Below are 15,124 nucleotides of genomic sequence, written 5' to 3'. Positions count from 1 at the left end.
AATGGAAATTCTTTAACATTCTGTCAGAAAAAACCAAAGTTTCTTTCCTTCTCCCAACAATGAGTATTTAAAATATAACTGTAAGAGGGTTTATAGTAAATTAAATAAAAAAACAAATGAATGTATGTTAAAAAGAGAAATGTCTGCATCAAATGAAAAATGCCTCACCTTCATTCAGTGCTTCTACCTCCCAATCAGTCATTTTATCGCAACAGCTGCGCTCATGCGAAGAAATCCTTAAAACATACCCAATATATATACAGATATAGCTATGTATATATGTATATATATAATATATATAAATTTTTATTTAAATAAAAAAGAAAGCTCGAATCCCAAGCCAATATGTGTATATCAAATCCTTGACCAGCCAGGTCTGTAGGGCATAATCAAATTCAATGTGAAATAGTATATAAACACGGTGCCTTGACTGGGCAAATTAAATAATCGCTACTCAAATGAGTGTTCTGTTTGGACTCTCCTACTGGTAGGCAATGGCAGGACTGAGTTACCCCTCCCACCCCCCACCCGCACTTGTTTCTGTTAACAGTATGATGGATACAGAGCTTAGACTGAGGTTGTTCTGACCTCAGCAGGAGTTAAGGGTTAAGAACACAAGAAACAAGAAAAATATAAACTTTTGCTTTTACCCAACCAAAGCAATGCAGAAACTTATTACATAACCAGTGCTTTCTGATTTAGTAGATAATCTAGAAAGAGAAACCAAAAATCAGATAAACAGAGGGAAGGGGAGAGTGATTACATGAAACAATCCCCACTTAACAAGTTTAAATGGGCTTAGTTAAATATAGAGCTATGGCATCAGAATATGTGCAGCAGAACTAAATAATTTTAAAAAATCCTCTGTACTTTTTTTTGGGGTTATTTTCAGAAGGAAACTTTCTTAATGCTGGAAAGCCAAGTTTGTGAAAACTGATTTTAGGGTTTTTATAGTTTTTGCTACTAATTAATTATAAGGAATAACAAATAATCAAGTCATACACTCTCCTTAAAATTCAGGTAGTTCATATTTTATAGTTTTAAACATGGTTGATTGTCCTAGTTTGGGGCATTTCAGTATTTCAGTAAAAGTTTAATTTGTAAAGCACAATTTCAAATTTTCAACCATGAGTGAAACACAGAGAATACATCAATGTGTATTTTTAATGTTAACAAGTTATAGTTCATTCTTAAATAATCAAACAATGCAAACACAGACTAGGCTTTCTGATTACATAAAAGAATGCAAAGAAGCCTTAACACAGAAATAGGGAACTAAAAATAAATCATTACATATCTCTAGAAAGCTGAAACTATGCCCCTTCAACTTTCAATGTCATAAGAAAAACCCTTCTATCCATCCATGAAGCTAGTGATTCAGAAAGGAAAAAATATTCCAACAGCAAGTGCCAATAAAATTTAGTTTGCTGCACATTTTCTAATAACTCAATCTATTACTGTCTCTGTTTTTCAAGCACCACAGAATTCTTACAAATACTGGTGCATTTTGTCTTTATGAGGTTGTGAGAGATGGAAAGGACTAGGGGGTAAGGAATTATACACTGGGTATGTAATAATACCAAAATACAAGAAAAACCTATTTCATTAAGATCATACAATTAATCAAACAGAGTGTATATATAATATCTTCTTTTTTAAAGCCCTGCATCCAAGGCGTCCAAAGTTATTAAAATAAAGTTCATTCACAGAACAAAAACAAATTTAATCTGAATTGCTTGCAGATACTGCTAATTTTCTTTTTCTTTAAATTAAAAAATGCATGAATGTGAACTATGTGCAGGGTGTGTTTAGTAGTGGTGTTTGTGCACACTGCCTCCGTGCTTTTCCTGGATTTCTCTGACTACTTTAGAGAAAAAGTTTAGAAGTTATCCATTTGTTCTTTCTCTCCTATTCCCCACAAGTTGATTAGGAGTAGAAGAGAGAAGCAGGACTCCCCATATTTTAGGGAGCAGAACTGGGAGTAACTCCTGATCTCTGGGAGTCATTGTTATCCCCTCCTCCCTCAGGGTCTTCTGATAGGTTCAAAGAGCTGGTCTTGTTTGACAGGAGGCTGATATTCTCTTGTGTCAAGGCTGATCCATTTGGAACATCACTGTTAAGAGAAAAAAGTGTAGTTGGAATTTGTAAAAGAGGAAAAAAGCATTTAGCAGAATAAAATTGTTAAACAATGAGATTTAACACTGAACACAAGAAAAGTATGAATAGCTGCCAAATTTTACAGCTTCTCATTCATGCTAGCATATAGCTGGGTTGCCTCCTTTTACAGACAAAGTTTTAACAGCCTGTCCATTATTTATATATTTTTTACTCCTCCTTTTATACTATACAGGGTAGACTAAGTGTTGTAACATAGTTTGCAAGGCCCATACCTTAAAATATTTATAACTTGGCTTTTAAGATTCTCACCTCTGGGGGCTGGGAAGGTGGCTCAGTGGTGGAGCGCTTGCCTTGCATGCCTGAGGCCCTGGGTTCGATTCCTCAGCACCACAGAAGCAAAAAGAAAAAAGCCGGAAGTGGCGCTGTGGCTCAAGTGGTAGAGCGCTAGCCTTGAGCTGAAGAGCTGAGGGACAGCGCCCAGGCCCAGAGTGCAGCCCCACAACCGGACCCAAAAACAAAACAAAACAAAACAAAAAAAGATTCTGACCTCTAATTTAGTAGGTTATTAATACAGGAAATAGTTTTGAACTCAGGATATTATGTGGATCTAAAAGAGCCCAAACCCTAACTTCAAAATTGCTTAAGAAGAATTATATATAATTTTTTTTTTTGCCAGTCCTGGGATTTGAACTCAGGGTTTGGGAACTGTCCCTGAGCTTCTTTTGCTCAAGGCTAGCACTCTACCACTTGAGTTACAGAGACACTTCTGGCCTTTTCTGTTTATTTTTTTATTTTTTTGTTTTTGGGTCTGGTCGTGGGGCCTGAACTCTGGGCCTGGGCGCTGTCCCTCAGCTCTTCAGCTAGCGCTCTACCACTTGAGCCACAGCGCCACTTCCAGCTTTTTTCTTTTTGCTTATGTGGTGCTGGGGAATCGAACCCAGGGTCTCATGCACGCTAAGCAAGCACTCTACCACTAAGCCACTTTCCCAGCCTCGATAACTTCTCATAGAGTTGTTCATGATAGTTGACATACATCCTTGATGACACATGATAGATCAAATTAAAAATTAAGAGTGTGTGGGGTAGTAGGTAGATGGGCTTGCAAAAACAAGGAACTAGGAAAGATATTAATATTGGTTACCTCTGGATATCAGAATTACAGGTTGTCTTTCCCCTTCCCTCCCTTCAAGTCCCTACAGGGCTTAACTTGGGGCCTAGGTGTTGTCACTGAGCTCTTTTGCTCAAGGCTAAGTAAGGCTTGACCTCTTGAGCCACAGCTCTACTTCCAGCTTTTTGTAGTTAATTAAAAGTAAGTCTCTTGGCAATTTTCCTGCCCGGACTGGCTTCAAGCCATAACCCTCAGTTCTCAGCCTTCAGAGTAGCTAGGATTTTAATAGGTGTGAGCCACCAGCGCCTGGCTATTTTTTTTCTTTTTGCTTGCATTAGGGTTTGAACTGATGTTCTTGTGCTTGCTCAGTTTGCTTGCTCAACTGGCACTCTACTACTTGAGCCATGCCTCCAGCCTGGCCTTTTGCTAGTTATTTTGAAGATGAGGTTGCATGGATTTTTCTACCTAGACTGACTCCAAACTGAGATCCTTAGGACCTCAGAGCCTGAGTAGCTAGGATTATAGGCAGGTGCCATCAATATCCAGCTTACAAGGCATTTTAATTTTGTTTTTTTCCAAAATTTTCAATTATCTATAACTTACTTTTATTACATACCAAATAGGAGTTGGTGCTGAGTAGAAAACCTAGTAGTAGAGTGTGTAATTAGCAAGAGACACTGAGTTCAATCCCAAACATCAAAATGAGCAACAATAAAACAAGGAGAAAAAAGTTATTCACTGTCAAATAATTCAGCTCTGGATACATTTTTGGTTTCCTTTTCTGTGCATGTGCATGCGTGCGCACATGCATGCATGAATGTGTCTCCCTATTTAGTACAGGCTGGCCTTGAAGTCTCAATTCCTCCCTAACCTGGATGCTAGTATTACCAGCATGCTCCTCACTATACTGTCTGCTCCTGAGATAAGTTTTACAACTCCTGGATTTATGCAAAAATATTCTTTGCTCCTTATACTCAGAAACATACAATTTTAAAAACCAAACATTTTGTAGATGCTTCCTGGTGTGGTTTGGTAATATTCAATAAGACTATTAAAAAAAATGTTCCTTTCTTTACCTGAATGTCAATGTAAGATCCTCGGTTGGAACTTTGTTTTGGGGTTCTGGTTGTCCATTTTCTGCTTGCTTGTTTGTGTTCAACTTGCTTTTCATGTCCAGAGAGCACTGGTTCTCCTTTGATGGAGAAGAACATAGCCAGTTATCTTCTATTTAATAGTACTAATGGGATAGACCAAATTCACATAATACAGATAAACTAATGGTTCAAAAATATTATTGAATTTTATAGAAAGACAAAAGTAACAGGGAGACTCATCAAACTAACATAAAAAATGCCTCAAAAAATGTCAATTGCATCACACAAAAAGTGGTCATTGCTGGGTGCTGGTGGCTCATGCTACTCAGGAGGCTGAGATCTGAAGATGGAGGTTTGAAGCCAGCTTAGGCTGAAAAGTCTGTGAGATTCCCCCCGCCCCCCCACGTTTGTAGAGCTGGAACTCTGGACCTAGGCGCTGTCCCTGAGTTCTTTTTGCTCAAGGCCAGTGATCTACCACTTAAGTCACAGTGCTACTTCTGGCTTTTTTTTTTTTGTCGGTCGTGGGGCTTGAACTCTGGGCCTAGGTGCTGTCCCTCAGCTCTTCAGCTCAAGGCGAGCACTCTACCACTTGAGCTACAGCACCACTTCTGGTTTTCTGGTGGTTTATTGGAGATAGGAGTCTCACAGTCTTTCCTGCCCGGGCTGGCTTTGAACCGCGATCCTCAGATCTCAGCCTCCTGAGTAGCTAGGATTACAGGCGTGAGCCACCAGCGCCCCAGCTCTTACTTCTGGCTTTTTAAAGTAGTTTATTGGAGGGAGATAAGAGTCTCATAGACTTTCCTTCCCAGACTGGCTTTGAACTGTGATCCTCAGATCTGAGCCTCCTGAGTAGCTAGGATTACAGGCATGAGCCACTGGTGCCTAGCTCTATCAGATTCTTACTCCAATTATCCACCAAAAAGTTGGAATTAGAGCTGTTCCTCTAGTGGCAAAGAACTAGCTTTGAGCAAAAAAACCTGAGGAACAATGTCAAGGCTTTGATTTAAGCCCAAAGACCAGCACAAAAAAACAACAAAAAAGTTATCAATGAAGGGTGTGAAAGCTAGGATGTTATTTTGTAAATACATGTTTCCATATCATAATACTGCAAAAGAATAAACACTCCATTTAATTATATAGTATGCTAAACAGATGCTTCAGAATTTCCAAATACACTAAAACCAAATGGGAATTAGGCAAGTGAAAAAACAACAACAGAGAGGCACATCTTCCTAAGAATTATTCTAAATATGAATCTCTGAGTACCTTGGAAGAGCTCCAGGTAATTCTGGAACCCTAAAGCTATAAAGACTTTTATTTTATTTTCCAGCTCTTTTCTCACCATAATACTTACCATACTTAGTTCCCGGGTTCTCTTCCCAATTTCTCTCTCCACCTGGTGAAGTTCTAAGCTCAGCTGCTCACTTGAGATCATTCCAGGCCATTTTGGAGGTGGTAGGGGTTGTGGCTGGCCTGCCAAGGTGTTTGCCTCCCTTTGTAACACCAGCCTGTTACTAACAGCCTAGTGCATAAAACCAAACACAAACACAGTTCAACACATTGTGTATACCATACACAGAATAACCAGTTCTAATTTTAGACCACAGTGACTTAAAGGATTATTCTCCAGGTAATGCGAATGTAAAACACAGTCCCTTTTATGAATATCATTTGAGGGCTGGGAAGGTGGCTCAGTGGTAGAGCGCTTGCCTTGAATGCATGAGGCCCTGGGTTCGATTCCTCAGCACCACATAAGCAAAAAGAAAAAAGCCGGAAGTGGCGCTGTGGCTCAAGTAGTAGAGCGCTAGCCTTGAGCTGAAGAGCTGAGGGACAGAGCCCAGGCCCAGAGTTCAGGCCCCAAGACCGGACCCAAAATAAAATGAGTATCATTTGAATTAAAGAAAAATATAGAGCTGGGCGCTGGTGGCTCACGCCTGTAATCCTAACTACTCAGGAGGCTGAGATCTGAGGATCTCAGTTCAAAGCCAGCCTGGGCAGGAAAGACTGTGAGACTCCTATCTCCAATAAACCACCAGAAAACTGGAAGTGGCGCTGTAGCTCAAGTGGTAGAGCACTTGCCTTGAGCTGAAGAGCTGAGGGACAGCACTCAGGCCCAGAGTTCAAGCCCCACGACCAACAAAAAAAAAAAAAAAAAAGAAAAAAAAAAAGAAAAATATAGAATTTAAATTTGGAGAACACTTTCATCTTAGGCATGAATTACTTTTTTTATTTGAAAGTCAATTATAAGCCAGGCACGGATTACAGGTATAATGCTAGCTGATACTCAGGAGGCTGAGATCTAAAGACTGCAGTTCAGAGCCAGCCCAGACTTAAAAGTCCCAGTGAGACTTACCTCTAATTAACCACTCAAAAACTGGAAGCAGTACTGTGGCTTAAGTGGTAGTGTTAGCCTTGAGCACAAAGAGGCTCAGGGATAGCACCCAGGCCCTGAGTTCAAGTCCCAGGACTGACAAAAAAAAAATTTATAACTGGGCACTGGTGGCTCACACCTATAGTCCTAGCTAGGAGTCCTAGGAGGCTGAGATCTGAGAATCACAGTTCAAAGCTAGCCTGGGCAGGAAAAATCTAAGAGACTCTTATCTTTAATTAACCACAAAAAGCCAGAGGTAGAGCTGGTGGCTCAAGCTGTAGAATGCTAGCCTCCAGTGAAAGACCTCAGGGACAGGGGCCAGGACCCAAGTTTAAGCCTCAATCCTGGCACATACACACACTCAGAAAACCTATCAGACATACCACATGGCTCTCTTAAGATATACAAGGTGAACATGCTTCTACATGAAATATGGAAGCTTTATTTTTCAGAATCCAAATCTGATTTCTGTGACTAACTATCTTCTTGGGATAGTTTCCTCATAAGGCTGTGCTGTTGCTGCCAACTCTAAAACTGCACTCAGTATGCACACTGGTGGCTGATGCTTGTAATCCTAATTACTCAGGAAGTTGATATCTGGGGAGAGAGATTTGAAGCCAGCTAGCACAGAAACATTCCTGAAACTCTTAACTCCAACAAACCAGCAAAAAGTCAGAAGTGGAACTATGGCTCAAGTGATGGTGTGTCAACCTTGAGCAGAAAAAGCCAAGCAAAAGAGTACAAGACTCTGAGTTCAAGCCCCCATATTAGCATACACATTAAAAAAAATAAATAAATAGTACAGTTCTCAAAAGTGCATGGAAAGGTAAGCTCAAACAATTAGCTTGTTCCTAATTCTTCACTAATCTACACAACTTGACAGTGAGACACCTCTACTTTCTCCAATATTCTACAGTTGAGTCCTCTATTTAGTTTCTTAAGTCTTTGCATTAGGCTGAGCAACAGCCTTGATTTTTGCACACCCCAGGCTCCTGTGTGAGTAATTCTTTTTGCCTTGCTGACAGCCAACAGAACCACAAAGACATCCTACCTCCATGACTACAGTGATGCAAAAAGCCATGACTTCAAAGTTGAGTAATATACCTTATGGGAACAAAGATCTGAATCTTACTGACATAAGCAATGTACCTTTGTTTTTTTTTTTTTGAAGTCTCACAATGTAACCCAGGCTGGCCTTACCTCATTAACCCACTGAATTAGACCCTCTAAGTGCTGGGATTACAGGTATGTGCCATCAGGATAGGAAAAACTCATATTCAATCATAAAGAAAGGGTACAAGGATGGTAGATACAGCTTAGTGTGACAGAGCACTTGCCTAGCAGGTGAGAGGTCATAGGAAACTCTAGTACCTTAAAAAAAAAAAAAAAAAAAAAAAAGGAAGGTGGGGGATGTGCCAATATCACCTGCCTAACATAACTATCAGGGATACAACTGTTATTCATATTACATATGGATCATGTTTTCTTTTTTGTCGGTCGTGGGGCTTGAACTCTGGGCTTGGGCACAATCCTTGAGTTTTCATGCTCAAAAGTATTCTTCCACTGAGTGCTCACTTCTGGCCTTTTTTTTTTTTTTTTTGGTGGGGTGGGGGTGGGGGTAGAGAAGTAGTTAATTGGAGAGAAGAGCTTCCTAGCCAGGCTAGTTAAACCAAGATCCTCATACCCTTCTGAGTAACAAGGATTACAGGCATGAGCCACTGATGCCTGGCTAAGCTTCTGTTTTTTAATTACTTATATATAAGCTGACGAGTAAAGGAAATACAAGAAACAAAATAAAAAATTTAAGGGCTGGGGTGTAGCTCAGTGGCTTGTCTCGCAAGTGCAACGTCCTGGGTTCAATCCCCAGTACCAGAAAAGAAAAGAAAAAAAATAGTTAAAAAAATTCAAGCTAAAATCATTCACTGATAAGTACTATTTACCTTAAACTGTTTTATATTTTCAAATAATAATGGTTACCTGTTTTCTCAGAATTGAAGTCATTACTAAATTCTTTGAAGAACAAATACCTATTAGTAACTTTCAAAGATTCCTTCATTAAAGGTGCTGGAGATGTAGTTTAGTTCCTTTCTGTTGTGTTGGATCCACAGTACAGCCCCCAAAAACCCCAACAAACAAAATTAAAAAAAACAAAACAAAACAAAAAAACCTTCTGAGAACACTTTAAAACTTCGCACAAGAAAGCTGAGTGTGTCTATACTCAGGAGGCAGAGGCAGGAGGATCCTGAGTTTGAGGGTAGCCTGGGATCACATAGTAAAATCCTATATCTCAAACAAGAACTGGGCAGTCCTGAGCAGGTAAAGGCAAGAAGAATGTGAATTCTTAGTCACCTGGAGTAATATAGCAAGACCCTGTCTCAAAAGAAAAAAAAAAAAAGAAACAAAACCTCCTCAAAACCAACCAACCAACCAATCATACCCAAACACTTGGAATAAAGAACTCTTAAGTTGGTACCTCTAGTCCACGAAGTTGGGTCTGCTGACTAATCTGATGGTTCAGTTGCTGCAATTCTAGTCGTAGTTGCTCCCTCTCAGCAGATGGAAGGGGTTTCCCGTGACTAGCCACTTCTGATACGGATATTCTCTCCCTTTGGTAAGAAGGAAAACATGAAGTAAATTTGAGTTTTCTTTTGTGAATACATTATTCATCAGAAAAATAAAATAATAATTTCAAATACTTGTACAAATAACATGTAGGACTTGTACCTCTCACTGAAGTGTCCCTGAGTAGGTATGTTTTGATGAGGTGAATATGGAGAACCTCCCCAGCCTCCATGGGTTCCATATGGACTGTAATCTATAAGAGAGTAATTTCTTGAGACATAATTCAGAGATTTGACTCTTCTTCTAAGGGAAACATAACCTAAAAGGCATACATGTACTGCACACACAGATGTCTAAAAAGATAGTTGATACTTGTTTCATCCCCCACCAAACTGTCAATTGTGGTATTTTTCCTGTTTGAATTTTATATTGAGAATGCATTATTTTAATAAAGTAATAAAGCTATTTAAAGAAAAAAACACAGAAAATCTTTATATTGACATTTTTAACTCCTAACATTTCTCTGGGTTATATATACCTCTCTTGTAAGAAAAGGCTTAGAAATTACTGCCTTATATGATTTTTTTCTTCCTATTACCTAATAGTATTTTTGGGTAGAGCAAAACTCAAGGCTTCCCACATGCTAGGCAAGCACTTTTCTACTTACACTCACAGCTCCCTCCTACCCCCGCACTCTTTTCAATTTACTTTATTGTTGTTTTAGATGTGATATACAGCAGGGTTACTTTTACATACATCTAGAAATAAGTACATTTTTCTTTTGCACAGTGTCATCTGTTTCCTCATTCTCTCCCATGCCCTCTCTCCCATCTCCACCCATGAGTTGCACAGATCACTTTCATAAATGTCTGGTGCAGCTGGTGCCCTCCACTGCTGTACTTTATCATGCTTTTTCGCCTGTAGCCCTTTTATTTTCTGTTTGTGATAGGCAACCTTGTAGGCATCAGAATTCTGCCTAGAAGTTCAACATTATTCTCACTTTTTCATATATATGTCCTGTTTTTTACCTCTGAAAGTTTATAAAACGTAGCTCTCTACCACTTCAGCCATTGCTTCCAGTTTTGGAGACAAAAGTTTCTTGGGCTAGCTTCAAACCTTAATCCTCTCAATCTTAGTTTCTTGACTAGCTATGATTATAGGCAAAAGCCACTGGTACGCAGCTTTGTATTTTGTTTTTGACTTTAAGTTTCAAGCCAAATTTTGCTCAAGGCAGAAGCAAATTTGTGACACTTTTGTGTCCACTTCCTGAGTAGCTTGTACAGATGTATACCACCACATCCCACTCTGCGTTGTAAGATTCTTGAAAGAATTGATAATGAGGAAGAAAGGTTTTATTGGGACTCACAAATAAGAACCTTCTCAATCAGCTTACTTCTAAGATTCTTACCTGAAATGTTAATAGATTTTGTGGGAGCTCCCTGAGGTGCCATAGCCTGTATTGGGCCAGCACCTTGATATATTGTTTTGGAAGTTCGAGAGATGGCACCAAACCGAGATACTGTTGGTCGATCTCCAAATGGAATGAGGTCATCATCACTGCTTTCTACTGCTCGTCTCTGAAAATCTAATCGCTGGTCTCTCATACCTTTACTTTCCAAATTCTGATAAAGAAGCAAACAAGCAGTCTACATTAGTTGTTGGTTGTCATATAAAGTATTTTTTTTAACTACTGACCATTCATTGTAAGAAATATATTTTAATTATTGAATATAAGCACAGGTTGCTATAGATAAATACATAGATAGAAAGATACATGCTATGCATACATACATATACAGATCCATAGAGAGCTTGTATGCATACATTTGAAAAATCCTAGGTTAGACTTCTTTCACCACCTATTCAGGAGCTTAACTATATCTAGACTGTGCTAAAATCTTTGTTCTTTAGGGATTTAAGGTAATTAATTCTATTTACTACTACTTATGTTATTTTTTTAATTGTGAAAATACCATACAGAGGGGTTATAATTACATGATCAAGGTAATGAGTACATGTCTTATCAAACATTGTTGCCTCCTCCTTTGTTTCCCCTTACCATCCCTTCTCATCTCTCCCTCTATGTCCCCCCTTCTTATGTTATTTTAATGTACCCTTTCTGTAAACCAAGTACAAGGCCAGGGTTTCCATATAATCTTATCTCCTCATCTCATTCTAGTAAAAAGGCTAGTATGGCTAGTATGGTCCCAGGGATTGAACCCAGAGCCTCACAGTGTGCTAGTCAAGCATGAGCTATACTCCCAGTCCAGACTTGTTTTTAGAATTAACAATGGTAAAGGTTAAGAATCATTTCAGGGGCTGGGGAGGTGGCTCAGTGGTAGAGTGCTTGCCTTGCATGCATGAGGCCCTGGGTTCCATTCCCCAGCACCACATAAGCAAAAAGAAAAAAGCCGAAGTGGCGCTGTGGCTCAAGTGGTAGAGCGCTAGCCTTGAGCTAAAAGAGCTGAGGGATAGCGCCCAAGCCCAGAGTTCAGGCCCCATGACTGGACACCCCCCCCCAAAAAAGAATAATTTCAAAGCATATTTTACTTTCTTTTCTTTTTCTGGCTCACAGGGTCTCACTATGCAAGTCATTCTGGCCTGGAACTCAAAATTCTCCTGACAGTACTTCCCAAATGCTGGGAATACAGGCATGTTCCACAGAGCCTGACCAGCAATATCACTTCCAGGTATAACTTGCATGCATGTGCATAAGGGAGACCTGAAAAATGTTCATTATAACACTGTACATAATGGTGAAAAGAGCCCTAATAATTTGTTAATAAAAGTGAATACATGTTATATGAAAATAATATACTGTGTAATTCATATTCTGTTTTTGATAATAGCAGTTAATGTCAATGAGCTAAATAAATGTACAAATATAGATATATCTCAGACAATGCTGAGTAAAATGCAAGTTAAAGTATACAATTTATATGAAGTTTATAAATAGGCAACACAACATTGCTTGACAGTAGCATGAAGTTGGGTGTGGTAATCATTCATGGCTCTAATGAGATTATGACTATGAGGACAAAGTGGACTACACAGTGAAACGTAGGAGATCATTTGTGCACAGAAGTTTCAGGTCACCAAGGGAGGCACAGTGAAATTAATTCAGTGTTATTACATTTAAGATAGAGATTAGAGGGGCTAGGAATATGGCTTAGTGGTAGAGTGCTTGCCTAACATACATGAAGCCCTGGGTTCGATTCCTCAGTGCCACATAAAAAGAAAAAGCCAGAAGTGGCACTTGTGGCTCAAGTGGTAGAGTGCTAGTCTTGAGCAAAAGAAGCTCAGGGACAGTGTCCAGGTCCTGAGTTCAAGCCCTGAGACTGGCAGAAAAAAAAAAAAAGAGAGAGAGATTAGACAGGAAAGGAAGGAGAATATTGTATTTCTTTTAAAAATATAAAGGTAAATAATACATAACATACTGATATACTTTAAGCCTGGATTACTAGATAGCATTGGTATTATTAGTTCTCTTCACTAAAAAGCAAACTCCATTATTAGTATGTCACATCCTTCTTTGTCCCATCTCACTATTCTATTTTATTTTCCCAGTCACGGGGCTTGAACTCTGGGCCTGGATGCTGTCCCTCAGCTCTTCAGCTCAAGGCTAGCATTCTACCTCTCAAACCATAGTACCATTTCTAGTTTTCTGGTTTATTGGAGATAAGAGTCTCATGGACTTGCCTGGGCTGGCTTTGAACTGTGATCCTCAGAGCTCAGCCTCCTAGTGGCTAGGATTATAGGTGTGAGCCACTGGCGCCCAACACTAATTTTAATTTGAAGTATATCTGATATTAGTATTGCTACTTCAGCCTGCTTATGGGAGCCATTTGCTTGAAAGATTTTATTCTAGCCTTTCATCTTGAGACTATGTTTTTGTTGGCAACATGTATCTCTTGAAGAAAACAGATGGATAGATTTTGCCGTTAATTGGAGAGTTACATCCATTAATATTGAGTTAGAACTGAGAAGTGTTTGGTATCTCCTGCCATGTTATCCATCTTCTTAGGGGCTTTGCCTCATCTTTTCTTGCTATATTTATCTGTTTCTCTGGTAAGTGGCATTTTCTCTGCCAATATCATGTTCTTGTTGGTTTTCTGCATGTAGAACATCTTTAGAGTATCTCCTCTAGTGTTGGTTTGGTGGAGATAAATTGTTTTCAAATTTTCTTTTCTTTTCCTTTTTTTTGGTTGGTTATGGAGCTTGAATTCCAGGTCTGAGAGCTATACCTCAGCAACTCAGCACAAGGCAAGTGCTCTACCACTTGAGCCACAGTGCCACTTCTGGTTTTCTGGTAATTAACTGGAGATAAGAGTCTCACAAACTTTCCTGCCTGGGCTAGCTTTGAAACATGATCCTCAGATCTCAGCCTTCTGAGTAGCTAGGATTACTGGCGTGAGCCACTGGCACTGGCTCAATTTTTCTTCATTATGTTGTTTTATCTGTCTTTTGGTTATGAAGGAGAGCTCTGCTGGGTACAGTATTCATTCCAGGTTCTCCTTGCTTTCATGGTCTTGACTGAGAAATCTGTAGTTATTCTGATTGGTTTTCAATTATATGTAATCAATCTTTTCTCTCTGACAGCTTTAAAGATCCTTTCTTTGGTCTCTATTGATCCTGTGCAGACCACAATGTGTTGGTGGGATGTTATTTTCTGGCCTGATCTGTTTGGAGTTGTAAAGGCTTCTTGTGCCTGAATGGGCCTATCGTTTTGGATGTTCAGGAAGTTGTCTGCTAGAATTCTGTTAAACTGTTAAGATATCCCATTAGATGCTTTCTGTTCATCTTCTTTTTTTAAAATTTTTATTGTGAAAATACTGTACAGAGGGGTTACAATTACATGGGCAAGATAATGAGTACATTTCTTATCAAGCATTGTAGCCTCCTCCTTTGTTTCCCCTTCCCATCCCTTCCCATCCTCCCCCCACTTCCTCCTGTTCATCTTCTTCAATATCTATCAGTCTTAAATTAGGTCTTCTGATTGAGTCCTGAAGTTCTTGCAAGCTCCTTTGTCTCTTGGATTTGATCTGGATAAATGTCTCCTCTTTCTCTATAATATTTAATCTGTCTTTGATTCCTGAGACTCTGCCTTCTATGTCATCTATTCTCTTGTCAATATACACCTTCACTTTGTTTGGAGAGGGGTATTGTGGTATAGAAAAGGAGCAATAAGGCAAGAAAAAAACAAAGGGGATCCAAACAGGGAAAGATGCAGTAAAACTATGCCTCTTTGCAAATGACATGATCCTATATTTAAGGAACCCTACAGATTCTTCCCCCCAAGTTACTTGAGCTTATCTAAAAGTTTGGCAAAGTAGCAGGGCATATAATTAACCCACAAAAATCATCAGCTTTTCTGTATACCAACAATGAGACTGAAATCAGGAAAGTAACTCCATTTGTAATAGTTTTAAACAACAACAACAACAACAACAACAAAAACCCTAGGATTCAAAGATATGAAAACTTTAAAAAAATATGAAAAAGAAAATTAAAGCAGATTTAAGAACATGAAAAAATCTCTCATGTTTCTGTACTGGAAGGACTAAGATTATGAAAAAGACAATACTGCCCAAAGCTATCTACAAATTCAGTGCAATACCCAACAACATTCTTCAATGATATAGAAAAAGCAACCCAAACATTCATATGAAATAAGAGAAGACCCCAAACATCAGAAACAATCCTTAACAGGAAGAACAGTGCTGGACGAATGACAATACCAAACTTCAAACTCTACTACAAAGCTTCAGTAATAAAACAGCTTAGTACTGACATAACAATAGGCCTGAGGACCAATGGGACAGAAGACCCAGAAATGAACCAACAACAGACCTATAGCCACCCAATACTTTA

General features: G+C 39.1%; 1 protein-coding gene across 1 annotated transcript in view; it reads right to left on the bottom strand.

Annotated features, from left to right (window-relative positions):
* Window positions 1–536: 536 nt before the first annotated feature.
* Window positions 537–15,124, bottom strand: part of Rc3h1 (ring finger and CCCH-type domains 1) — a 71,109-nt gene continuing 56,521 nt past the window's right edge. Inside the window, exons 15-20 of the mRNA XM_070034438.1 lie at window positions 10,662–10,875; window positions 9,416–9,506; window positions 9,165–9,297; window positions 5,675–5,842; window positions 4,303–4,418; window positions 537–2,113 (exon numbers count right to left, since the gene is read on the bottom strand). Of these exons, the coding sequence (XP_069890539.1) occupies window positions 1,963–2,113; window positions 4,303–4,418; window positions 5,675–5,842; window positions 9,165–9,297; window positions 9,416–9,506; window positions 10,662–10,875 (873 nt within the window). The 3' untranslated portion in view covers window positions 537–1,962. The remainder of the gene's footprint in view (window positions 2,114–4,302; window positions 4,419–5,674; window positions 5,843–9,164; window positions 9,298–9,415; window positions 9,507–10,661; window positions 10,876–15,124) is intronic.

This window comes from Dipodomys merriami, unplaced genomic scaffold (genome assembly GCF_024711535.1).
Source record: "Dipodomys merriami isolate MVZ:Mamm:240054 unplaced genomic scaffold, mDipMer1.0.p SCAF_24, whole genome shotgun sequence".
NCBI lineage: Eukaryota > Metazoa > Chordata > Mammalia > Rodentia > Heteromyidae > Dipodomys > Dipodomys merriami.
This window is presented reverse-complemented; position numbering and strand designations above follow the sequence as displayed.